The sequence below is a fragment of the Cupressus sempervirens genome, chromosome 1, assembly GCF_028749045.1.
Source record: "Cupressus sempervirens isolate cs-2001-9-10 chromosome 1, ASM2874904v1, whole genome shotgun sequence".
Lineage (NCBI taxonomy): Eukaryota > Viridiplantae > Streptophyta > Pinopsida > Cupressales > Cupressaceae > Cupressus > Cupressus sempervirens.
In genome coordinates, this window is record NC_143118.1 from 227,353,002 (window position 1) to 227,380,805 (window position 27,804).

General features: G+C 36.6%; 1 protein-coding gene across 5 annotated transcripts in view; it reads right to left on the bottom strand.

The window, feature by feature from the left end:
- Positions 1-1,722: 1,722 nt before the first annotated feature.
- LOC149576990 (uncharacterized) overlaps positions 1,723-27,804 on the bottom strand; it is an 85,385-nt gene continuing 59,303 nt past the window's right edge. For 2 of the 5 annotated variants that reach the window (XM_089821513.1, XM_089821527.1), the window contains one exon: positions 1,833-2,226. In XM_089821513.1, coding sequence (XP_089677639.1) covers positions 2,190-2,226 — 37 coding nt within the window. In that variant the 3' untranslated portion in view covers positions 1,833-2,189. Of the gene's footprint in view, positions 2,227-27,804 lie in introns of all 5 variants that reach the window. The other 3 variants (XM_089821518.1, XM_089821536.1, XM_089821544.1) reach the window with 3 other exon arrangements.

Genomic DNA, 27,804 nt, shown 5'->3' on the forward strand with positions numbered 1-27,804 from the left:
TCAAAATTTCTTTAGAGACTAATGTTATCAAGCGCCTACTTTTGCACCTATCTAAATTGAAATGGAACTCTCCACGAGTATAGTGCAAAGATATGGCTCAAAGTGGAAGATAGAGTTTGGAAACAAATAGATTGTGAGAATATATAATTAAGATGCTGAAAATGTCATGGCCTTTATCATAAGGAAGATTCTTGTTACAAATTAAGGATTATAATTATATTCAAGTCTCTTGGTGGAAGAATGCAAGGCCTCATCATACTATTTTATTGTTCTTGAAGGTGTTTTTGCAACCTCGCCTTCAACCCTTAACAATTGTTAGTCCCCTTGTCACTTATTCAAATTTTCCGGTGCTTGCTTTATCAGCACATTCCTTGATTTTGAGTTCTTATGCTTCTCAAATGGATGGCTTCCCATCTACACCTATCACTCTCCCTTGCAGTGGTGTTCCTTATGTTGTTTCCTAGCTTGTTTTCTACTTTCACTATTTAGGCCTTGGTGGTGATACATGGCTTCCTCCCATCTACCTTTGGGGATTTGTAGCATCTTTTAGTTAGTTGCACTCTCCTCTCTATGTTCTGGTGTGGCTTATTTGGTTGGGCAGCATTCAGTGTCTTCCAATGTTGTAAAAGGTGGTAATCCTTTGGAGGATGTGGATGCAGTTTTCTTGTGTGAATGTCCTTTCCAAGACAGCCGCAATTCTTCATTTCCAAACAGTTGATGATGCCTTAGATAGGATTCTTTGAACTTTGTTGAACAGCTCAATATCAGCATTATATGTCAACATAGAAGGCTTCTGAGCCATTTAAACCCATGAGAAGAATTAGGTGAGCTAGCAAGATGTGTTTTGTCTAGTTTCATTGGCTTGCTTCCAAAACTTACCTTTTGAGTACAGTTTAGGTCATTTTCGTTTTAATGCCTATTTATAATAGATTTTTCTTATAGCATGGCCCCTGTAGAACCCACAATTATCCCATCATTGAAAAAAAAAATGAAAAAGAGGTCACTTGCAATTAATGAAAATTTGAACATCAGTCACCAGGAGATGGGGAAACTAGTACTGGTACTGGTGTGGCTAATTGCCAAAAATAGGAGATGGGTACTTGGAGACACCAATTTTTTTAATATAATCCAATAATTACCAAAAATGTATCATAACATAGTACTTTGGAAACAAGAACAATGGAAAAGTTTTAAGCTCATCAAATGCCATGATTGCATGCCTCCAAGTGGTTTAAACAACAACAAAATTGAAAACAAATGCAAATGCAGAAATGGTTGCAGTCTTGTGAGCACATTTCACTCTTCTGGGGCACCTTCAGTGCTTCCAATGGCAAATGGAGAAAGAAAATAAGATTTGCTGTTATTTTTTATGCCTTTTATGTGCCTTTCTTTGCCAAGAGACGGGTAGCAAACGCCTGAGAACTTGGCAGGAGATAGGAAGATGACAGCAGACGGTGAGATAAAGTTTTCAACCAGCATTGCAGACTCTGGGTGAATGAAAAGATTCGGAGACACGTCTTGGGGAAGTGGGGGAAGACACTTCTCCCTGATTCACTGATTCAAACACATCCCTTTGAAATTGATGATGAAATCAAGTTTAGAGAACAAAAACAGAATATTTCAAATGTTTTTTAGCTTTGATAATGCTCGTTTCTAGGACAGTAACATATGAAATTAGTCTTTTCAAAACGTTGCATACAGTAGGGCCACAGAGCCTAATGATTGATATAACCATAACTTTATCAGCAATAAAAAGGAAGCTCTGATAACAGAGTGTGCCCCCTGTAAATCTGAACAAGAAAACAATGACATGAAATTTACTATCTCCTGCATTACAAGAAGGATTTGCCAATTGCAAAATCATATATTTCTCTTCAAAAGTTTGTCATTGCATCCAATCATCCACTGAACAGAAGAGTAATAAAGATTCAAGTTCACATAGGACCAATATTTTAAAAATAATATGAACAATAACACATTGACTGGCATACTTGCAAACACACACACACACACACATATATTTGTGTAAGCGTGTGTACTCTTTCCATCTCGCAGCACCAGAAATAATCCCTTCTGGAAACATATGATTTTCATTCTGTCTTTACAGGTGAAGGCCTTAAGACGAAAAGATTAAGCTTGTGCGACAGTCGAGGAGCTCAAAATGTGTTTCTTGGCAACATTAAGCTTTATCAAGAATCCCTACAGTCAAGGCGATCAACTTGAAAGCTGTAAAATATGATAAAAATTTCTATGTAAACAAAAAATGTTTATGAGTTCAGAAGAAGCATGTAAGGACATCAATATATCCCAAGTGTTAAAATACGATTTGATGAAATGCAGTTTTAAACTACACCTATAGAAATCATTAATATATTTGAATATCACCCATGCACAGAAAGTCTCAGTAATCATAGAAAATAATCAGCAGAATGTCATAGAAATAATATAAAAATTACAATGGAACAACTGTAAAGTAAAAGTGCGTATAAAAAGACTAGATTCATGTCATCAGATTTGCACAATCCATTAGAAATGCATAAGACAGTTTTCTGGAACTCTGGTTGTGTTTGAATTTTTAACATCAACGTTTTGGATCACACACAGTGATGACTTATTTTTCCAATCTCTTGCACTCTCCTTCATCCTGATGATGGATCACTGTGTGTGATCCGAAACGTTGATGTTAAAAATTCAAACACAATAAAAATTCAAGAAAACTGTCTTATGCAAGATTAGATTCATTCATCACTTATGCACTGTATTTTAAATTTTATATATTTACTTTCTTTGTATAGAATAATTTTAGTAAAATATCTATCATCTGGATAACTTCTGCTAGTATGTGATAAATTTTTACTAAATTTTAATGGTAACAAATTGTTAATGCTATCCTTATTTAGACATATTTATAGTAGCTACAATGATGATTGCCATTGTCATGAGAAAACTGTTGACTTTGATCTCTTGATTTGTATTCTTAATCTACTTTCTTCTCTAATAAGATCTGTGTTGACATCTTAATAACAACGCTGCCTTTAGCATTCAAATGGAATGCACATAAAAAGTAGCATCTCTCCACAAACTGTATAGGGAAGCTTTAAATCCGATGTTGTTGATTTTGACTTCTTGGACAAATAAAATGTTAGCTTTTTATTTTGTAACCGTTTCTTCTACTTTATAGTTATGGTGATGGAGAGAAATCCCTCTGACATTCCAAGAAAAGACATTCTTTCTCTCTGTCTTCTCAAAATTGTCCGACATATTGTTGCTGATGTCAAAGGACCAATCAGTGGCATTCAAGTTGAATTATTTAAGGCAGAAATAACATTTAATTTTGGATGGCATCTTCATGTGTTTTCAGGCTGACCAATTTTTTTGCGAGTTGCTTTTTGGTTGACCAATTTTTCTACGAGTATTTTTTTGCAAACATTATTTTTTCCCAAGTTTTTCTTTTAAACCAACCTATTTTTTCACAAGTTGCTGTTTTGACCAACCTATTTTTTCACGGATTGCTTTTTTAATCGATGTAATTTTTTCGAGTTGCTTTATAGCCTACCTACATTTTCAAAATTTTATTTTTGGACGACCTAATTAGAAAAGGGCATTTTAAATAAATAAAAAATTGCAGGCCAATCTGGTTGAAGGACCATAACCTTTGGTAAAAGGCTGCATTTGAAAAGATATAAATAGAGGTCAATTGGAGTTCATTTTATCACTTATTCATTGCATATCTTTCCTAATTTGGAAGCAGATATACAGTAGAAAAGAAGCAGATTCAATGAGCAAAAAATCTCACATCAGACATGTTAAAAGCAGACTTAATGCAGAATTTTGTTGAGATAAATCTCAGATTAGGGAGCATTTATTGAAGAGTTTTTACAAATCTGAAGAGTGTTTTGCAGATTTAAGAGAAGAGTTTGAGGCAAATTTTGATTAAAGTCCTTTTAAGGGATCCAGAGCAAAGCCAACAACATCATTATCATTCTACATTTTGAAGGTTGGAGCCTTCTACTTTGCGAGAATTCAAGGTTGGAGTCTCTTGCTGAGTTGGTGCTCAGTTGACGGGATTGTTATCTCTTGTGGGTTGGTGCCTACAAAGATTGCAAGAAGTTTCTGATACAAAAGCAATATTTTCCGTGTATTTCTATTATGGTAAAATAATGAATGTGTCACTAAAAGAGATCACAAATGATCTATATATGCAAGTATACAAAGGAATGTTTCTATAACGAACAAAGAGAGAAATAGAAACATTTTGAAGAGAGTAAGAAAAAGTTTCCATATTCACCAAAGAGACAATATGAAAACAAAAGAAGAAGACTGACCATTAGGGATAGAAGCAAATCTACGGAAGAGTGAGAAACTAAAATAGAGAGATTTAATTCTAATACCCTCCCTTAATGGTCAATCTAACTTCAAAACAAAACAAAATTGCAAGGAAATCTGCACTATATGTTCTGCAATATTGGTCTGTGGTAGCATTGAATATCTTAGGACGAGTGTCAATACCCAAAACAAGCCCCTCAAGGTGACAATACTTGAAAATTGTCATCATTCTCTACTTCTAGATGTAGGAGTTCTTTCCATTGAATCGTCGACTGCCTTCCAAGAGAAAATTGATGAGAGATGCCATGACATGTTTTTTATGCATAAAACATGAATATCTTGAGAGGAAAAAAAAGGCACGAACTCCAAGGTGGATTGATGGAAGACCCGAAAAAGAAAGGACATCCAAAAGAGAGCTCAAAAAACCATAAAGAATTTGAAATAAGATTCTGAATTAGCTGGATTGAAAATTGAGGCAAGGAAAACAATGGAACTAGAAAAAACAGAGGCCGACCCAAATGAGAGCTTCAAAACCCACCAAGAATCTAAAAAAAATTTAAAAGGGCATAAAAAAAGAAAGTTTCAAAAGAAACTTCTATATGAAAATCAGAGACAGGGGATTTCAAACACCCTAAACGCTGCCCTTTGCAAAAGATGTGTAGAAAAAACAGGTCAAAAATACCCAAAAAGGAAGCCACAAAATTGTGGGAAAATAGGTTCAAATGTAGGCCAAAAAATGCGAAAAAGCCAGTCATTTTTCAAAGGAAGTTGGTCGCATGAGCAGGGGAAAGACAGATGACACACGAGTTGCAAGAGAAAAGCTGCCCAGAGAAAAATATATATATATAGAAACCCTGGATAGATTTTAGAAAATATTTGTACAAACAATTTTTTTAACACAACCAGACAAAGGAATGTTGAAAATCTCGAGTCTAAAATTTCATGACGAAATTAAAGATTTCCAAAACCTATTTCGAAAAATAACACAAAAAACCAAAAAAGTTGGGATATCATAGGAATACATCTTTGGAAGGCAATAGAAGCATCAAGGAATGCCAAGTCAATTTTGACAGAGATCAATCATACATTTTTAGCGCTTATACCTAAGAAATCAAATTATGAAGGAATTGAAAATTTCAGACCTATAGCATTATGCAACACAATTTATAAAATTCTATCCAAAACCCTAGCTTTTAGACTCAACAGCATCCACCCTAAACTTATTTCTAAAGAACAAATTGGTTTTGTACCAAGCAGATCGATTTTAGATGGCATATCAATCATTCAATAAACCATACACTTAGCGAAATCAAACAAAGACGCTTGTATGCTAATGAAACTAGATATTCAAAAAGCATATGATATGGTAGATTGGTGTTTTCTATGTAAGACATTAGAAGCTTTTAGGTTTTTTTGTCAATGGATAAACATATCTTTAAATGTATCTCAACACCAAAAATCTCACTTCTGATAAATGGTTCTCCAAAAGGTTATTTTAATATCTCTAGAGGGATTAGATAAGGAGATCATATATCAACTTTCTTGTTCATCATCATGGCAGAAGCATTTGGTAGAGCAATCACAAAAATGCAGATAGAAGGAAAAATTAAAAGAGTTATTGTCATAGAAAATATCTCAAATGTCTCTCATCAACAATTTGCTGATGACACAATTCTACTAGGAGAAAGTACTATAGCAGAAGCATATAATTTCAAACATATCATACAAAAATATACGAAAGCATCTAGACAAAAGGTGAATGCAGAGAAGTCAGAATTTTTTTTCAACATAGCACTAGAAGTAGAAGATGTCATATGCAATAACATGGGATTCAAAAAGGGATACTTCCCATGTCAGTATCTAGGGATACATTTAGAAAAACAAATAAAAAGTACTAAAACATGGAACAATATCTTAGAAAAAGTTGCCAAAAAAATTGAAAATTGGAAAGGGAAATGGCTAACTAAGGTAGGATGAACTTTGAAAATTAAATCAGTTTTATCAACCATCCCAACATACCAAATGTCATGTCTACCCTTACCTAAGAATGTTAATAAAAAATTAGAAGGAAAACTTAGAAACTTCTTCAGGACAAGCATAGAAGAAAAAAAGAAACTAGCATTAATAAAGTAGGATAATATATGCAAGCCCAAAGAATTAGGAGGATTAGGTATCAAGAATCTAAACTGGCAAAATGAAGCATTAGGTGCAAAACTGGTATGGCAAATGTATCAAGAAAGAAATAGCAAATGGGTCAAGATTCTATATCAAAAATATGTCATGTCCCCAAATTTTAATGTATTAATTAAATTTAATTAATTAATTAATTGGTCCCAGAATTTAAATAATATAGTAAAAGGACCTTTAATTAGTTACTTTAATTAATTAAGATGGGACCCAAGTTAATAATGTGCATTTGTGGTTCCGATTGATTTAGTACATTTCAGACCCATTTTTATTTAATTGTTTCTGTAGGAGGTGTGGTCGTTGGCTATCTTTGTACACCCTCAGAAAGGTTTCCCTGAAGGGTATTTATGCATGGCATGTAGGTAGTATTTAGCATGCGACTTGCATTATTTCTTTGCATTGTGAATTCCAATTGCGATTCTCTATTGTTCGTCATTTCAGAAGTGAAAGACCTTCCCTATTTGGCTTTTGCGGTTTCAGTGGGATTCAACCCTCACCCTATTCCGTCGCTTGTAGTTCTTTGCTCAGATCTAGCAAATCGGAGCACCATCTTTGTTGTAGATACATATATATCTCTGGAATTGTATTGAATCGTTTATTTTGTCATTATATAACATATTTGGTGAGTGTATGGTCTTGATATTTAGTGCAGCTCAATCTTCACATTCCGATAGGCCTCCAAGCTCAATTGTACAACCTCAAGAGCCTATCTTATGGCCTCCAAACCTACCGTAAGGCCTCCAGCTATACCATACAGCCTCATTCATTGCTGCTCCCTATAATTTGTCTTTCACATATTGTACGGCCCTCAAAGTTTTACCGTATGGATTCCCAATTTTTCCTGTACAATCTCCAAGGAAAACACTAGAAGATACCATATAGACTGTCTCCCTTCCATCCATACGGGCAGTTGCATGTATGGCCACAAACCGCTACACTCATCATAGCAACTGCCTACCGTATAACTCCCCAGCCACCGTACGACCATCCTTGCTTCCATACGACCTTCCTACAACCCCTTTTGTACAGCCATTCAGCGTTCTAGCTATGAGGCACACGGGACGAACAAAATATTATAGTGGTATCAGAGCTGGTGATTCTGCCAGCCTGTTGAGAGAATGGAGAGCTTTGACTTGGATTACACTCTGGCTCAATTTCCAGCCAATTGGAGGGCACATCTATTAGTCGAATACTCCAAGAATACTTTTGTGTGCCAACTATTGGATGGTCAAGTACAGGATGACAGATACAAGGTGGTTGGCGAAATCATTTACCACAAAGACAGAATCTACTTGGTACTTGAGACCAAGATGAAGGAAATGATTTTGGAAGAAGGTACTTGCACAAATATCATTGAACCAACGCCCAACGATCAACTTAATGGAAATTTGGGTTCTACCAACGACCCTCCAAATAAGAAAGCTCCATCAGTAGTTGTTCAGCCTCCCAATGATGCAGATTCAATCGAGGATTATTTGCAAGAGCAATCTTTACAGTTTGTTGATTATGAAGTCTATTCCCAAGTGGCAATCATGATGGATTACACAAATGAATTTCAAGTTTGGGATACTGGTGACTCAAGACACAACAATATTCATATCAGAGTGGCATAGCGAAACTTTGATAACAATGTGGTGCTGCGGAGGATTGGTGCCATTTCACTCGTCTCGCCTACACATTTGATTTGGGAACTTGGAGCTATTGGTGTTTCGTCTAATGATGGATTGTTTGAGGGAGAGCAATCTTTGGGCAGTGAGGATTTGTCATGTCCTCAAATTTTAATGTAATAATTAAATTTAATTAATTAATTAATTGGTCCTAGAATTTAAATAATATAATATAAGTACCTTTAATTAGTTACTTTAATTAATTAAGATGGGGCCCAAGTTAATAATATGTGTATTTGTAGTTCCAATTGATTTAGTATATCTCGGACTGTAATGACCCTCTCTATAAAGGCCACAGAAACCCTCAAACTGAACTTAGGAATTTTGTCAAACACTTGGCGTGTAACAGTAACAATATTCAGATTATGGTAATTTCAGATTTGATACTTTCAGAATATAATCACAGAATTACAATATATATAAAGCCAATTACAATGCAATAAATTCTGAAATTATTTTATTACCAATTCTGGACTGATTATTACAATGACTGTATGACAGCAAATTTACCCAAAAATTGACATATATTTCAGAATGCAAGAACCTGGTTTGAAGAACTATGGAAGAACACCACGTTTTGCTGCAGATCGTTGATGAAGACCTCCAACCGCACCCCCAAACTGTCCTTAATTTGCTGCTGCTGCCCAAACTAGCAGGGCCGTACCAGGCCGTACCTGTACGGCTGCTGAAATAAAATAATATTAGGGTTTTGGGACCCCCAAATGCAAGGAAAATGGGCGCCTAGGGTTAGGTAGTAACCCTGTAAAACCATAAAAAATAACTCCAAGGGGTTGAGGAGATATGAGCAATTATGTGGTTCCGAACCCTGCTTTGCCAATTCTGAAAATGCACTTATTCTGTCTTCAAACTCTTGTCAAATGCTTCTCCAATGATAGGGCAAATCTGAAATCCTTATTTCAACCAAAAACAAACCCTAACAACGAATTCTCAATAAGCTCCAATGAGATGGCTGAATACCAACTCCAATTATGCAACAATTCAGGTGATATTTCACACCCTCAAAGTCGCCAATCCAAGGGAGTGATCCGTTCCCAAAGATCGAATAATAATTTGCAGATCCAAAGTCCACAAATGTCTTCACAATGAAGAAGTAGAAGAGTTCTCAAATCCAAGCATGTCCAAATGAGAGGCCCAGCCCTCTATTTATTCACTTTTCTAAGAAGTTGCTAGAACTTCTAGAAACATCCTTTATAAATTCTCATTATAATGCACTTTTTATAATAAAGTAATTTTATAAAATAAAAAGTGCAACTCAAATTAAAATTATAACATGTGGGCCCCAATATCACATAATGATAAAATATAACCTCTTAACACTTCTTCAAGAGCAAGATATGACTATCTGATCCGCAGAATTGACTCTCTTTCCACACCATTTGCCTACGAGAGTCTGGAATAGGCAAATCCATGATCAATGCCATTTCGAACTAAAGAGGGGACATTACACGGACCCACTTTTATTTAATTGTTTCCATAGGTGTGGTCGTCTGCTATCTTTGTACACCCTCGAAAAGGTTCCCCGATGGGTATTTATGCACGACATGTAGGTAGTATTTGGCATGCAATTTGGATTATTTCTTTGTACTATGAATTCCAGTTGGGATTCTCTATTGTTCGTCATTTCAAAAGTGATAGATCTTCGCTATTTCACTCTTGCGGTTTCGGTGGGATTCAACCCTCAACCTATTCCATCGCTTGTAATTATTTGCTCGGATCTGGCAAATCGGAGCACCATCTTTGTTACAAATATGTGTGTGTGTGTGTGGAATTGTATTGAATCATTTATCCTAACATTATATAACATATTTGGTGAGTGTATGGTCATGATATTTAGTGCAGCTCGATCTTCACATTCTAGTAGGCCTCCAAGCTCAACCGTACAACCTCAAGAGCTTGTCGTACGACCTCCAGCTGTACCATACAACCTTCCAATTTTTCTCGTACGGTCTCCAAGGCAAACACTAGAAGATACTGTACAGACCGTCTCCCTTCCATCCGTACGGCCAGTTGTATGTAGGGCCACTAGCCGCTACACTCATCATAGCAACTGCCTACCATACAACTCCCCAGACACGGTACAACCATATTTCCTTCTGCACGACCTTCCTGCAACCCATTCTGTACGGCCATTCAGCATTCTGGTTATCAAGCACATGGGACGAACGAAACATTACAAAATATTTAAATATCATGGATCCTACATCCTTATTCAGAATCAAAAATCCCCCAAAAGGGCCCGAGGTTTGGAACTTCATGCTTAATTGCTGACACCCTATCAACAAATTCTTGACCTAGGATTTAGAAAATGGAAAAGAAGCTTTATTCTAGGACTCATGGAATGGTCACCCTCCCCTAGATAATCTCGGCATTCCTATAAATATCAAAAACTCCTTAGTGAATTAATAGGGTAAGTAGGTAATTAATTACAAGCAAATAGAAAGGGTGGATGGGGAGGAAAGGTGGACATGGAAATCTCTAGAAGGTACAGAATTAACAAATTTAAAAAAATTTACCTTCGAGCAACTTCTATATCAACAAAAGATCAACCATAAAAATAGAGAGGATAGACTCATATGGGGTGCTTCAAAAGACGACCAATATAGTGTAAAGAAAGGATACGAACTACTCATCACCTCACAAAGATGGGAGAAAGTGAACAACCCTCTCAAGCTATGTTGAAGTTCTGCATGTTTGCCAAAAGCAAGAATGTTTCTTTGGGCAGCATCCCAAAAGAAAATTCTAATAGCTGACAAATTTAGGAAGATGGGGTTTGAGGGACCCTCGAAATGCTATCTTTGTAAAGAAATTTCTGAAACAGCAGAACATATATTATATCAATGTCCATATATGAAACCCTATTGGAGCTGGTTACACAAAATGTTAAATTGGTCTTCTCCATTCCCAGAGTATTTGGATGATCATCTAATTGGATGGCCTGAAGGGAGTAAACGTAAGGTATATACTAATATAGTAAACTGTGGAATATTTATCCTTCCATTCTCCTATGGGAAATATGGAAAGAAAGAAATAGGTGTTTATTTGAAAATTCGGAACTTAATATCTCCTCCGTTCTCAACAAAGTGGAAACCTGTATAACAGAGGTTATGAACAACCACTTAAGAAAAGATGTAAAAGAAGAAGGGTCCTTTTCAAATTGAGATGCAGAGATGAAGAATTGAATCAATTTAATCAATCCTCCTTTAACTTATCATAAGAAAAACCTCCAAACTCGTAAAGATTGTATATGGGAACCGCCACCAATTGGATGGAAAAAACTAAATTTCGATGGAGCATCAAGAGGAAATCCAGGGGAAGTAGGGATAGGATGTCTCATTTGTTCAGAGTCAAGTGAATGGATTCTCAAGAGAGCTAAACCAATAGGCAAATGCAATGAATAATATAGCTGAACTAGAAGCGCTACAGGAAGGGCTTAATCTAAGCCTTAAATTAGGAATAAGAAGATTAATCATCGAAGGGGATTCTCGAATCATCATCGCCTTAAGAAAAAGGACGACACCAAATTGGATTATTAACTTGTGACAGTTCTTAATCTCATAAGTTAGTTTGAGGAAACAAGATTTCTTCACATTTATGTAGAGGTAAATAAAAAAGTAGATCACCTAGCAAACAAGGGTGCGGATGGAGAGGACATTATTATTCAATCGTCAAAAAAACTTCAGTAGTATGAGATTATTCTCTATTTTAAATAACCTAAGCATACTCATAATACCTCTACTTTGTTTTGATCTTCTATCTAACTTTTTATTCATATCTCCCTAGGATTATAATTGACTCTTATTATCAACTTTTATAATATCCTATGATATTATAATATAACAATTATAGAATATTGAGTGAACAATAGAACCAACATAAATGTATTACTAATCCAAATAAATCCCTTAATAGGTGTATCATCATGATATAGTATGGATTTATGTGTCGCAATTGAGTTTATGATTATTAATCTAGAAACATCTAGACCCCTACCGAAGGTTGAGTTAATTAATCAGTCTACTTAAGACATTCTCCTCCGTTCACCAGTCACTATCACTCTAACTCTCTGTTTTTTGCACTGAAGTTTAAAATGGAGTCAGCTATATCTTTGTATCATGCGTTTGAAGCTAGAACTATGGTGTTTATGGGTACAGTAAAACCATAGCGATGGAATAAGATTCTTAACCCTATTGATGATATGACTAGGGTCGTTGTATAGGGCTTTAGGGGAAAGGACCTTTGATTATGGGTATACTTGGTGAATCAATAGTGATGTCATAGGGTCCTTCATAGCCTACATGTTTAGGGCTAATGTAGGTCGGTGGGAGATCATTTGGCATCATTCAGCTTTGCTATAATATACTTTATCCTATCTAGTTAGAGGGCCTTGAAGAAGTAGTCTTGAGTGTCAATAAGAATTTGGAAATTCCATTTGCAAAAATTTACATGGAAAATCCCCTAGGTAGTTTGGAGCAAGCAAATATAATTAGGCGTCCCATTTATATATCAGAGATGTTAATCAGTTCAACCTTGTATGCCCTAAGATGGAGGTTAGTATAATAAACTTTCTACTTTGTTGGAGGGGTATTGGCGAGGACCAAGATAATGCATAGTTGCTTCAATATTTGCACATCTTCGACTCCTACATTGAACTAGGGGTAGAATTTGACGACCTTAACAAGCTTGACTTCTCTCTTTTGAATCTATATAAATCTAGTAGGGAGAAGACGACGTATGTTCTAGCTCTAGGTGCCATGGTAGCGGACTTGGAGGAAGTGGATGATATAGTGATGGTTTATTGGAAGCTTGAGGAAGATATGTAATGTCTTCTACCTCCTTTCCTTTTTTGTGGTTGATACATATATCCACAAGGGTCCTTTGTTTGGGGTTTTGTTGTCATTTAAGTTTTCCGCCTTCCTCGTATAGTTCTCTATTTTTGGATGGTGGGTGTAGGTTTTGAGCTTCCTTTTTATCTTCTGCCCCTCTAGTCGTTGTAATTGGCTGGTCTAGGTCTTTTTCGTTTGCCCTTTGTTAATTTGTTGTTCTTCTGGGCTTACCCTAGATGACCATCTCGAAGCAGAGGTCCAGTTTTTTTTTACGTTTTTCTTCAGTTTAAAAACCCTAGTTCCTTGGTTTTTGCATATTAAGCCAAGAGGTTCTTACTATTCTAGTCTACTGGTTCTTATCTGGTATCATCATTATGAATTATATGTATATTACCAGAAAATTAATATAAAGGAATTTGCAAGCAACAACTCGATTTGATGTTTTATTAATTTCCAACTGTTATTCTTTATTAGATAGTACTTACAAATTTCTTCTTGAAATGTGGCTTTGTTCATGATTTCTATTTACACATCGATGTTCAGAACTTCCTTATGTCTCTCGTGGTTAATTCAGGACCATCATTGTATTGGTATTAAAAAAGTATGGACGATTAGGTATTCCCTATTTTTTATATGGACGATGGGTATACAAATTGTCTGAAAGATCTGGTTTCGAACTTGAAACAGATCTTTTTTACAAACTTCTAAACTAGACACAAACATAGTTGGCATTACTAAGGGCAATTATAATGTTATACTCCTTTTCAGTTATCTCATTTACATATTAGAGATTGCTGCCTTTTATGATCCTCGTCTCAGCATTTTTTTAACACTTATTAGTATGGTATTAACTAAAATTCTTAAGGATAATTACTAGATTTTGAGCACTTTAAGCTTTTTGTCACCAATCTTTGGAAAACTATCACATTGACATAGCGAGACCGGATTCTTTTAATTCTTATTAAGAGAATTGGTAAAATAAAATGGTTGCAAACCCAAACCTTGGTTCTGAATAGATCTTTATCACTAATCCCAATTGAGGCAAAATACAGTAGGTTAACATACTGGGAGAATATTTAGGGAGTAATTTTCATACTCAACCTTAGAGGGCATTAATATCAAGGTTAATTAATTAAGACTTTCACTAAGAAAAACCTAGACCTCAATACATAAAGTTTAAAGAATTTAATCAAAGAAGGTAAAGGTGACAGATACAATAGATTCTCTTGTTCAAACTATTCATTCTGAGCTCTGTCTTCTAGTAGCACTGTTGGCATGCTTCATTTTAGTTTTTTAACCACCCCTCGAATCTTGAGCCATTGTCTTTGATCTTCTCCTTGGTTTTCTTTATCTTTATCCCCATCTTAGAAGATCATGGTGAGTCTTGTTCATTGTACCAATTAGGCTATTAAGTTGGGGGATAATTTTAAGCCTAATTAAAAAGATCATGGTGAGTCTTGTTCATTGTAAAGAGTAGATTCTAAGGGAATTTTTAAAACTCTTTTGTTACAGTAAATCCACAAAGTGGAATATGGCAATTCAACTTCATTTAAGTAAACCCTCCTTTTTATTATTCTAAAAAATTTATCACCTTTTTAAAAGCTTGTATATTAAAAAGTTAATTATATTGTAGCTTATTCCTTATCACATTCGTATTAAATTATTCATGTCAGTGCTCTAATCTTAAGATGTCCAAGTACAGTATACGTTCAAATATTTGGAAATACAAATATCAATTATTTCTTAAAAGATAATAGAATACTCATTGGATTTTGAGAACTAATGTCTTAAAATGAGCATGAAGTTTTTAAGTTGCAGGGAACTAGTAAGGAACTTCACATCAAGATAGTCAAACTTATAATCGATATGGTGAAAGGCTTCATACTCGGCTTCATTTTGGAAATACAAAGTGTAGGAACACCTTATCAAGATTCTTTTTAAACTCTCAACCAAAGAAGCAAAGGAAAGAATGTTTTTATAAGAAACTCATTGTATTATAGACATATGTATATAATAGTAAACAAAATAGAAATTATATGGTATGGAATGAAGTATAAAACAGTAATGTAGCAAAGAAGGGTTTTTCCCTTCATTAAGATCTAAAACTGGGGTATGCCCCTTTTATTTATGTAATTTGTATAGGACTAAGGTCTCGAGCAAGAGTGGAGGTTTTCTTCTCCATTCTTTCATACCAGTGCCCGTTTAAATGGAGATAGTTGTAATTTTTACCTATTTTATTAATATAATTAATAAGGCTTCGGTTGTTCACCAATCAAAAATAAATAAAAAATAACACGAAAAATCTCAATAATGAAATGACTATTTTTCAAACAGAATTAGCTCTAATACCATATTATGGTAAAAATAATGAATGTGTTCTCACACAGAGATCATAATGATCTATATATACAAGTATACACAAGACTGTTTCTATACTAAACAAAGAGAGAAATAAAAACATTCTGAAGAGAGTAAGAGAAAGTTTACATATTGAACAAAGAGAGAATATGAAAATAGAAGAAGAATGACTATTAGAAATAGAAGTAAATCTATGGAAGAGAGGTGTTACATCCCTTTTGCCTAATTTTAAATTGCTCATATACCGTTGAGTTTTCGTGTGAAGTCAGTTGACGATTTTAAAAAATAGGTTATGATCATGTGAATGGTATGATGGTTAATTGTTATGATTCATGTGAAGATAAACATGTTAGTTAATCATTATGATGTTATTATATTGTTATCTTGAAATATTGGAAAGTTGGTTATTCATTCATGGGAAGTGAAATGGTAGTTAGCCCTTATGATGTTTTATAAACAATAACTTGTTATAGTAATTATGAATATTTGAGAAATATAATGTTATTGTGGAGAATTTCCTTCTTGCAAGAGCACGTCGAAGGGAGGAAGCATTGTCAAAAAGGAATTGGGCAAGGGATGCCACTTCACCTTATGAGTTGACAGGTATGAATTCTAACCACGAAGGCTAAAGGGTAAAATGGCTAGGAAAGCGAGGGTATTCTATGGACTATCATGAGCTAACCAATGAATAAATATGCATTACTTAAAGAAGATCACTGAACATTTAATTAAAATGTATTACCTTATGAATTTGTTGATCTCAGAGCTTCATGTGATATTTGTCATGCCCAAGTACAATAATATCATATTATCGACGTATACTTCCATATATCCACATATATACATATGTGTGTGTGTGTGCGTGAATTATAATACGACGTATGTATACATCCACATTATATAAGGCGTAAGCATTAAATACGTTGTTATAATACCATGCATATATACACACACACAATTATAGGTAGGTGGTGTATGATATTAATATACTAAGGAAATTAGCATGGGTTATATTATTCATTGGCAATAGTTTATCATTCACTTTTAGGAGCCATGTTTCTATATTTCTTTTGATAGGCCTTATATTATTTTGTTTTTATGGCCACATTAATATTTTGCCACATTGAACCGACAACCTTGTATCTTGCAACTCTTTGACACCCTTGCAATCTTGGCTTGGCTTGGGAAGGTCTTATCTTTTCCACAATTCAATAAGCTACAGGTTGGTCTTTGTTTGGCTCAGACTTCATTTGGCCTTAGTTTTGTGTACTTACTATTTGTGGTAAGTTGGTGTTGATCGAGATGGACCCTTTCTATTTTTGGAAAGTGTGTTTGGTCACATGGAGAAATAATAGGTATGACTCCTATTTCTAACGACATATTTAAATGATTAGTTTTTTGGGAGTTATTATATTTTTAGTGGCCAAATTATTATTAATTATTTAATGACATTATAAAGTTATAATTTAATTTTATAATTTCACTTAAGTTGAGAGTTGGGTTATAATTGGAAAGTGTCATTTATTAATTAGTTAAGCCAAGTCAAGTGAGAGAATATAAAGGAAGCTTCTAATTAATATTGTGTGGTGAAGCTTCTCAAGTGAAGTTAAATTTTGGCAACAAAAAAAAAATTGGAGGTTATAAATACAAACCCATTTGTTGAGAAAAGCATGCTTGGATATTTTATTTTCTTTTGATGCCTTTGTCGCTTTTGCTGAGTTCTGATTTTTGTGCCCTTGCTAAAATATAAGAGTCTGAATTCTGAGTTGTTCCATTGGATCTACAGTTGAAGTATTGTAAATTCAAATTTGAGATTTTGTTTTGAGTTTGTATTGGCAATTGTGTTGAGGTATACAATTGTCCATTTCTCCTACTATTTTATTGTGGCTAAGGAGAAGATTAATTGTTCGAGCTGATTATTTTCCAACCTACTGCTGAGATATACTAGTTTTGGAATTTGAGTCTTGTGGATCAATTTCTAAGGTTCGCATTTTCCATTTCTGTCATTGTTGTTGCTTGGAAGAAAGTGCGTGAAATTCTGAGATGTAATTTGATTCAATGTTGATGTAAATTGAATTGAGAGATAAATACGAAGTAGTTCAGTTTTTTTTGAAGTTACATGGCATAATAAATCAAATGCAAATCTATCATTGCCATTGAATTGAGCTTGGTCATCATTAGTGTTGTTAAAAATTGCCTAATCTTGGTGAATGTGATTTAGTCAGCCTTGGAGTTCTTTTCAATAGTATTGGCATTGTATGCTAAATGTTTTGTGTAATGGTCACCCCTGGATGTCCCAAAAAACTAAACCAATTTGCTGAAAGGAATTTTGTCAAACAGTTTGCATTCAACCTCTTATTTCTCCGTTTAATGTTTTAAACCCCTTATAACTCCAGAAATCAAACGTTTATTTGTTTGTTGTGTTTTGTGCATGGAATTGGTATCATACAACATAAACAAGAAAGAAACTACAATAATATGCAAAGTGGAAATGAACTGCTGCTAATAAAATGTTATTTTCAGAATTCATAAAACCAAATACATGGCAGATTTATCAACTCACTAATTACTTCAGCAGTATTGACATAATACTCCAGCCCATGCTTTCGAACTTGCTGCTACAGTGCTTTGTCCTTCAACCAATCCACTACCTTCGTAATATCATTCCCTCAAAGCGGCATAAGCGTCGGAAAAGTAGTGAAGAAGATATGAGCAAAATACCAAATCTGCCTGTAGCTGGAAATGCAACTAAATTGCCTGATAATGAAGCCAATAACAAAGAATTCCAAAGGCCAAACCCCAAGGGAATGACGTCTAGAATGTTACAAGAGAGGATAGACGTCCTCAAATGCCAAGAACGGAGCTGCAACTCACACACCAATTTCTTCTCATATTCAACCTGGCTAATGAAGCCACAAATGCTTCCTTTTATTCTATTTCCAAGGGTCCGCTCAACTCATATGGGCAATGTGGGATAAAAGATGTGTAGTATATAAAACATGTATTAAAATACCCCTTATGTCTCCCTTGGGTACACATCCCCATAAAATAAATATTAAAGTAACACTTTAATATTTTACAATTAAATTAGACGTTACTTTAATAAAACTTCAGGCATTAAAATGTATTAGCAATCGGACTCCGAATAATGCGAGTGATTGCTCATCGGAAAGCTCTCACCGAGGAGTATCAAATCCAATCACCAAAATTGACCTGCATTGTGTCCTGTCGACTTACTAAAAATAGTAAGTATGCCTGAAACTGAGTAAATCAACTTCATTTTGGCCCAAACTGGAAAGACTAGGCCAAAACACTCCAGGATCCCATTAAACCCTTCGTTAGCCCTCAGGACCATGTAGAACAAGGCTAACGCACACACACTTGGTCAACTGCTAAAATGGGGACACTACAGTCCGCCCCCCTTGAAATTGCTTGTCCTCAAGCAATCTCAGTCCAACCTGCTGAATAACCTGCTCACTCTCCCATGTAGAATCTTCCTCCAGCAGGTCTCTCCATCTGACCAAATACTCCTTCACTATACTGTTTCTAAGCTTCCTCTCTCTGGTGTCCAGAATAGCCTCAGGTACTAACACAAGCTCCCCCTCCTCATCCAAAGGGGGTAAATCTGCAGAAGGCACTACATTTTGACCAATGGCTTTCTTAAGCCTAGACACATGAAACACATTGTGCACTCGATTGCCCTCTGGAAGCTCAAGCTCATAGGCGACTTTGCCCACTTTGCGAATCACCCTGTAGGGACCATAAAATCTAGGTTTCAACTTTTCAGCTTAGGTCTTCTTGAGCGATGACTGTCTATATGGTTGTAGCCTCAAGTAAACCATATCCCCTACCTCGAAGCTACGCTCTATTCGGTGCTCATCAGCATACAATTTCTGTTGATTCTGGGCCTGTTGTATATTCTCTTTGAGCACTTTCAGGATGTCCTGACTATCCTACAATAAGTTTTTGGCTCTGGGCACTCTACTGTCCCCCAAAACTAAATCCATGAAGCTAGGTGCTTCATAACCATAACCATAGAGTGCCATGAAAGGAGTCATCTTGATGGACATATGATAAGTGGTGTTATAACAATACTCTCCCATATGCAACCATCTGATCCAAGCCTTTTGTTGTGCAGTTACATAGTTCCTCAAATATCCTTCCACCCATTTATTCACAATCTCTGTTTGTGGATGATAACTAGTGCTAGGTGTAAGATCTGTACCACACAACCTAAACAACTCTTGCCAAAAAACACTCATAAACTTACTATCTCGGTCGCTGACAATGAATTTGGGCAGCCCATGTAACCTGAATATCTCTCTAAAGAAAAGATCTGTCACCTGTGCTGCTGTGTAAGTGGACGGAATAGCAAAGAAGTGAGCAAACTTCGTCAAGCGGTCCACCACCAGATAGATGCAATCTCTTCCCTGCACTCGTGGTAAACCAGTGATGAAGTCCATCAAAATACTTTCCCATTTCTTATCAGGAATGGGCAAGGGTTGTAATAAACCTGCAGGAAATGTGTGCTCTCCCTTATTCTGTTGACAAACCACACACTCCCTGACATACCTCTGAACATCATCCTTGAGCCCTTTCCATGAAAACCGCTCTCGGATCTACCTGTAGGTCTTGAAGACCCCCGGATGTCCAGCTGTGGGTGCATCATGAAATGCCTTCAGTATCGCCTCTCTCAAGTGTGATGACGGAATCAAATAAACCCTGTCTTGAACTCTGATCAATCCATCTATCACCTCATAGTGATCATCCTGTATGGTACCTGAAATCAATCCAGAAGCCCAAGCATCTCCGACATACTCTGCTATAATCCGATCTCTCCAATCTCCTAAAATCTCTGCCAGAGCACATAAGTGAGGTCTCCGAGATAAGGCATCAGCCACCACATTTTTCTTACCTTTGACAAACTCTATGTCAAAGTCATAAGCCTACAATTTAGTCACCCATTTTTGTTGCCGGTCATTAAGATCAGCTGGCTCATGAAGTATTTAATACTGTTGTGATCAGTCTTGATCACAAAACGTCCACCTACCAAATATGATTGAAATTTGGCCAATGCATGCATTATGGCCAACATCTCCTAGTCATAGATAGAATAACTCTTCTCAACTCCCCGGAGCTTCCTATTCTCGAATGCAATGGGATGCTTCTCCTGCATCAATACTGCTCCAATCCCATCACCTGATGCATCACAATGAAGCTCAAAAGGCTTCGTGAAATCCGGTAGAGCTAGAACTGGACATGAAGAAATTACCTGTTTGAAATGCTCAAAACACCTCTGTGCTGCCCCTGTCCACACGAAGGCTCCTTTCCTGGTAAGATTTGTCAAAGGTGTAGCAATCTGTGAGAATCCCTTAACAAACCTCCTATAAAAACCACATAAACCAAAGAATCCCTTAAGCTGTGTAAGGTTTGTGGGAGTAGGCCACTCTACAATAGCTCTAATCTTTTCGGGATCAACCCGAACGCCATCTGCACTAATGATATGCCCAAGGTAAAGGAGCTCAGTCATGCCAAACTCACATTTAGATTCCTTGGCATACAATGACTCTCTCTCCAGAATAGATAACACCTCCTCCAGATGATGTAAGTGCTCCTCCCAGGTCTTACTAAAGACCAAGATGTCATCAAAGAAGATCAAGACAAATCTCCTCAACTGCTTCCTGAATACCTGGTTCATACAACTTTGAAATGTAGCGAGTGCATTGGTTAGACCAAATGGCATAGCCATGAACTCAAAGTGGCCATAGTGACATCGGAAGGCTGTTTTCTCAATGTCCTTTGTTCTCATCCTGATCTGATGGTATCCGGATCGCAAATCAATTTTGGTGAAGAAGCATGCCCCATGCAACTCATCAATCCTAGGAATGGGATACCTGTTTTTAATTGTTTTCTTATTCAATGCCTTGTAATCGATGCACATGCGCATCGTCCCATCCTTCTTCTTTACCAATACTACTGCTAAAGCAAAGGGGCTCTTACTGGGCCTGATATGCCCCATCTCCAACAAATCCTTAATCACCTTCTCTATCTCATCCTTGTGTTTCTTAGGATGACGATAGGGAGTAATCATAACTGGTTTGGCTCCCTCCTCGAGCTCAATAACATGTTCCATCCCTCTGTCAGGAGGAACCCCATGAGGAATATCGCTAAATACTTTAGCATGTCTATCAAGTATCTTCTGGATATCTGGTGGATGACTCTTTTCTTGTGGCTCTGGTGAAGTTGGCATAATGTAGGACTCTATCGCCCACTCTATGTCATCATGATGAAAAAGTCTCTGCATTCTCCTCAAGGACACTACTCTGCAACCTCCATCTGAAAGACCTCTAAGTACCACAGTTCTGCCCTCATGCTAGAATCTCATCTCCAATTTCGCTAGGTTGAGTGTGAACTCCACTAGTGAAGCCATCCATGTCATGCCGAGGATGACATCATAATCTCCCATGTCCACAACATAGAACTCATCCTTCAACTCATAGCCATCTCCAAACCTGATGTGAAGATTAGATATCTTCCGAGTGCATAATAATTTATCACCGTTAGCCACCATGACTCTAAACCCATCATGCTCCTCTGTCTGTAACCCTCTCCTGGCTACCAACTGTGCATCTACGAAGTTATGTGTAGCCCCAGTGTCAATAAGAGATATCACTTTCTGCCCCCGGATAGTACCCCTGACCTTAAATGTGATTGCCTTTTGGGCCCCTGTCAAGCGTGCCAACGATCTATCATCCTTAGGAATGTTGCTCTCCTCTATAGTGTTACCCTCATCTGAATCGGAGTGTTGATCCTCCCCCTCTGACTCTAAATCTTCTGCTGAAAAATACTCCATTTGATTTGCCTTAGCCTTGAGAGAACATTTATGAGATAAGTCCCAAGGCTCTCTACAATGGAAGCACAGCTTCTTCTTTCGAAGTTCATTCAAGGTTTCATTGTCTAGTCCTTTTGATCCTTCTTTGGGTTTGCTTTACTCTTTCTGAAACGATTTTTTGTCTTTGTCCTTGCGGTAGGAAGAATCTGTTGAATGGTTTTTTCCTTTCTATACCGAAGGGGCTAAATCTCATGCCTTTTTAGTTGCTTCAGCTAAGGTGAGTGGATCATGTCCCTTCACCCAACCTCGTAATGGATCAGCAAGACCATCACAAAATAACACCACCAATCTCCTAAGAGAGATATCAGTAACAAGTACAGACAAGCGTTGAAACTTGGCAATGTAAGCATCCACAGAACCTGACTATTTTAACTGTGCTAGTTCCTTGAAATGTAACTCGGGATCCCTAGTGTCAAATCTCTCAATCAATGTTTCGGTGAATTCCTCATAGGATGTAATCTGATTATGCCCCAAAGTCACCATGCCATGATGCCACCATTCATGTGCAACACCATCCAAGTGCATAGCTGCATACTTGATAGCCTCCTCCTCAGGCATAGGATTTAGCTGCAAGTATGTATCTAACTTCTGCACCCAAGCTCGTGCAGTCATCTTCCCTGAAGCATCATAATAAGGTAAGGAAAGTTTTCCAACTTTCTTTCTCAGCTCAAAGTTTTGATTCCTCCCTCCTACTCTAGGCATGTGTCTCATCCTCAAGTCCATATAATCTCTGAGGGAAATATCCGCCTGAAACTCCGGTCCACTAGCCTCCCAGTCCCTCCTGAACTGATCCTGTAACTCGGTAATCTGCGGTTCGTTTACTGGTTGAACCGGATCTTTGGGTGGGAAGGTGGGTAGAAGAGGTCTCGAGCTCGCAGTCCGCGTTGGGCGTGCAACGTGTCTAAAGTTATCAGCCTCATTCCCATTGTTGCCGTGTCCATTATTACCATTAATGTTATTCTCAGGACCATTGTTGTTGCCTTGGCCTCCATGGTTATTGTTTCCCCCATTGTTATTGTTTCCCTCGTTGTTATTGTTTCTGTTGTTGGCATCACCTGGATTAATATTGACACCCATCTGTCTAGCCATGAGCTGCAACATCATGTCCATTCGCCTATTCTGCTCCTGCTGCATACGCTGCCCCTACTCTAATGTATCCAGTAATTGTCTGAACATTACGTCCCCCTGATCTGGACCAACATTCCCACCTCTGCCTAATCCTGTATTCCTGTCATCTCGATCACCCATATTGTTGTCCTGATCAAATAATATCTCCTCTGTGTCTGTATGGCTGGATTCAATGTCCCCCTGCACGGATGTACTAGACTGTTTGCTTTGCAAGTCTGAAATCCTATTTTGTCTTGCTCTAGTATCACGGAAATTATAAGGCCCCTGTCGCATGCTCAAACATAAATGCTTAGCCTGTGTTTTTTTCATTTCTGATTTTAGTGTTTTGACATTTCGTCAAACACTTTTCCCTCTATCCAGTTGTTCCAAATTTCCTATAAGACCTCCACAGGATGGCAAGACTTATAGCTCTGATACCACTGTAATGGTCACCCCTGGATGTCCCAAAAAACTAAACCAATTTGCTGAAAGGAATTTTGTCAAACAGTTTGCATTCAACCTCTTATTTCTCCGTTTAATGTTTTAAAACCCTTATAACTCCAGAAATCAAACGTTTATTTGTTTGTTGTGTTTTGTGCATGGAATTGGTATCATACAACATAAACAAGAAAGAAACTACAATAATATGCAAAGTGGAAATGAACTGCTGCTAATAAAATGTTATTTTCAGAATTCATAAAACCAAATACATGGCAGATTTATCAACTCACTAATTACTTCAGCAGTATTGACATAATACTCCAGCCCATGCTTTCGAACTTGCTGCTACAGTGCTTTGTCCTTCAACCAGTCCACTACCTTCGTAATATCATTCCCTCAAAGCGGCATAAGCGTCGGAAAAGTAGTGAAGAAGATATGAGCAAAATACCAAATCTGCCTGTAGCTGGAAATGCAACTAAATTGCCTGATAATGAAGCCAATAACAAAGAATTCCAAAGGCCAAACCCCAAGGGAATGACGTCTAGAATGTTACAAGAGAGGATAGACGTCCTCAAATGCCAAGAACGGAGCTGCAACTCACACACCAATTTCTTCTCATATTCAACCTGGCTAATGAAGCCACAAATGCTTCCTTTTATTCTATTTCCAAGGGTCCGCTCAACTCATATGGGCAATGTGGGATAAAAGATGTGTAGTATATAAAACATGTATTAAAATACCCCTTATGTCTCCCTTGGGTACACATCCCCATAAAATAAATATTAAAATAACACTTTAATATTTTACAATTAAATTAGACGTTACTTTAATAAAACTTCAGGCATTAAAATGTATTAGCAATCGGACTCCGAATAATGCGAGTGATTGCTTATCGGAAAGCTCTCACCGAGGAGTATCAAATCCAATCACCAAAATTGACCTGCACTGTGTCCTGCCGACTTACTAAAAATAGTAAGTATGCCTAAAACTGATTAAATCAACTTCGTTTTGGCCCAAACTGGAAATGACTAGGCCAAAACACTCCAGGATCCCATTAAACCCTTCGTTAGCCCTCGGGACCATGTAGAACAAGGCTAACGCACACACACTTGGTCAACTGCTAAAATGGGGACATTACATTTTGACGTAATGTCAAAAGTCAGAAATATTAATATTTGTTAGAGCTATAGCCAAGTAGGGTTATTACAGTAAAATTCAATTATAGAGCCAATATGGCAAATGTAATGGTTGTGAATATAAGAGCTTAGACATTTAGAACTATCTTTAATAATGCCAACGCCAGAATGGAAGATGTACTGGTTGTGCACATAAATGCTAAAACATTCAGATTTCTTTTACAATGCCCACACCAGAATGGCAAATCTATTGGTTGTGTATATAAATGCTTTAACATTTAGAATTCCTTGATAATGCCAAGGCCAATTTGGAAAATACATTGGTAGTGATTAGTGATTACAATTGTTCATAATCCACCTAATGAATCATTCAAGAAGACCAGCATGGTCGAGATGAAGGGTCTAAAATTTCATTGAACTATGGTTTACTCCTGCATGATAAAAAGAAAAGAACCATCAATAACTCAAGCAAGTAATATGAGTTGTTTAAAAACCCGTGTCAACTCCTAATAGTCCTAGTGTAGTCTTGTTGTCAAGTCGAGTGGTTGGTGATCGGGTACATAGTGCCCTCGTAAATCTTTAGCCAAAATAGGTTAGTGACATGCTTGATGTCGTGATCAGTAGAGGTCAGGGTTGCTAAAAATTGGCAAATAGATGTATGGAAGGTATCCTAAGCCTATGGAAGGTATCCTAAGCCTAGCTAGTTGTTCAGCCAATGCTATACACCGAGATGTTCAGTGGTTAGATAGTGGTGCCCCAAGCCTAATTCCTAGGGTAGGGAGGGCCTTTCTCAGTAGAGATTGTGTGGGGATACTTAAGGGTCCGTGGTTGGGAGGTTAAGCCCATGGCAATGCTTCTCTCCTCCGGTAGCCAAGGCTTGGACAACTCAAGGTCAAGGTCTATTTGCAAACATCTGAAATTCAGGTACTTTACTTTGTATTTATGCTCTTCTTTTCCAGTTAAGTGTTATAGTTATGGTTAATTTCTCTTTATTTGAATTAAAAGCAATTAATTTAGTTATTCCTTTACTTGTTCATGTATAAATGGAAAGGAAATGAAAATCATTAAATTAGTATGAAATTTAGTATGAATGCATAGGTTATAACTGTCTTTCATGTTACCTTCAAAAGAAACGTAATTTTTAGATATTTCCACTTCATTAAATTAGTATGAAATTTTAGGTTGTTGCAAAGAGAAACTAAAATAGAGAGATTTAACTCTAAAAATTTCACCCATGGTAGTTTCCAAATAAAATCCCATGCATCTTGTCTTCTTCTCTTAGATCTTAATTGTGTGAATGTTTTGTTCTTTACTCTGAGATTGCCAAAATTAAAACTAAGAAAATTGGCCTTACACTAATTCACCCCCTCTCTCAGTATGTGTGTGTTTTCTTCAAGCTTCTGCTAGAATGTGAGGAATTTTTTACTAAATATCAATGGCAATGAATTGTTAATGTCATCCTTATTTAAACATCATTAAAATAGGTACAATGATGATTTGTCATTGTCATGAGAAAACTGAATGATGTCATATTTGTTTTGATCTCTTGATTTACATTCTTTCTCTGTTGTCTTCTCTAAAATTTGCTTCCATTCCTCAAGTATTTGGTGTAAGCTCTTTCCAGGCTTAAAATTAAAAAATACTATCAGGCTTGGGAACTGCTCATTAAAATAATTCAGACCATGGGATCATAGCAAATTGCATGTGTAACTGGAAAGTTCCTCTGTTGAGGAGAAAACTGCCTACTGCAATCAAATAGATTAAGCCACAGAGATATTGTTAACCTACACTGCACCTAAGTTTCATGTTCAACTTAACAAGTCAAACTCCAAAGGCTATTTTGAATTTACTTACAAAAATGAGCAAAGGGCTTATTAGTTGAATCACTAGCCACATGCGCTTGATACAATGGTGTTTAAAAAAATTAGGAATTGTGCACTCCATGTAAAGAATCTTTTGAGTCAATTGAACAAGAATGAAATTGACCATAAGTGCTTGAAGCCAACTATAATGTATTTCTGTCTACATTTCTCTCTACTAGAGACAGTATGACGGAGGAACAAAGATTGCCTTTATTAGATTGTGTTCTTTATTGGTTGCACAACAAGACAGGCTCACCAAGATGGTTGTTCTACCTTTGAGGAAGCAGGACCATTTGAGGAAGGAAAAATAAAAGAAGAACTCCAAGGTGAACTAAGATGAGTTGTGCCCAAATGAAGACCAAGCAGGTAGAGATGATGGGCACAAGAATAGTTATTATGATAGAGACAAGAAGGGTCACATAGAGGAACTCAACCAACTCCAGGAGTCCAAAAGAAAGATCAATGAGAACAGTAGAAATAATGTTCTTCAGGTTCATACTTCCTGTTCTATACTCAGATATCCAAGTGTGATTTTTTATGGATTCTTGATGCTGTGATTGTGCAGCCAAGAATAGTAGTTTGTTGAAAAAGCTTGGCAGAACAGATCATTAAATTTTTTGCTAATAATCCTACATTTGATGTGTTGATAATAGTGGTACACCAAAAAATGGCATAAACAGAGATTTTTACTACATACATAATGCAAGTGACAGCTTGAGTGATGTCATTGTTCACAGGGTGAATGCTTTTGATATTGCACAAGAGAGAAAAAATGTTCCTTTAATCATCTAATTATTCGTTGCAAATAACGATAAGACACCTAGTTCATGCTTGGAAAGTTAAATGATTGTGTTAGCTGGGAACATTTTATGAAGTGATGAGGTTGATTTAGGGGATGCTACATCAGCTGAAGCTTGCAACAAAAGAAGTAATGATACAACACAAGGCTCTTACTTTTAAGAGGATGTCAAAGAGCTTTTTTGG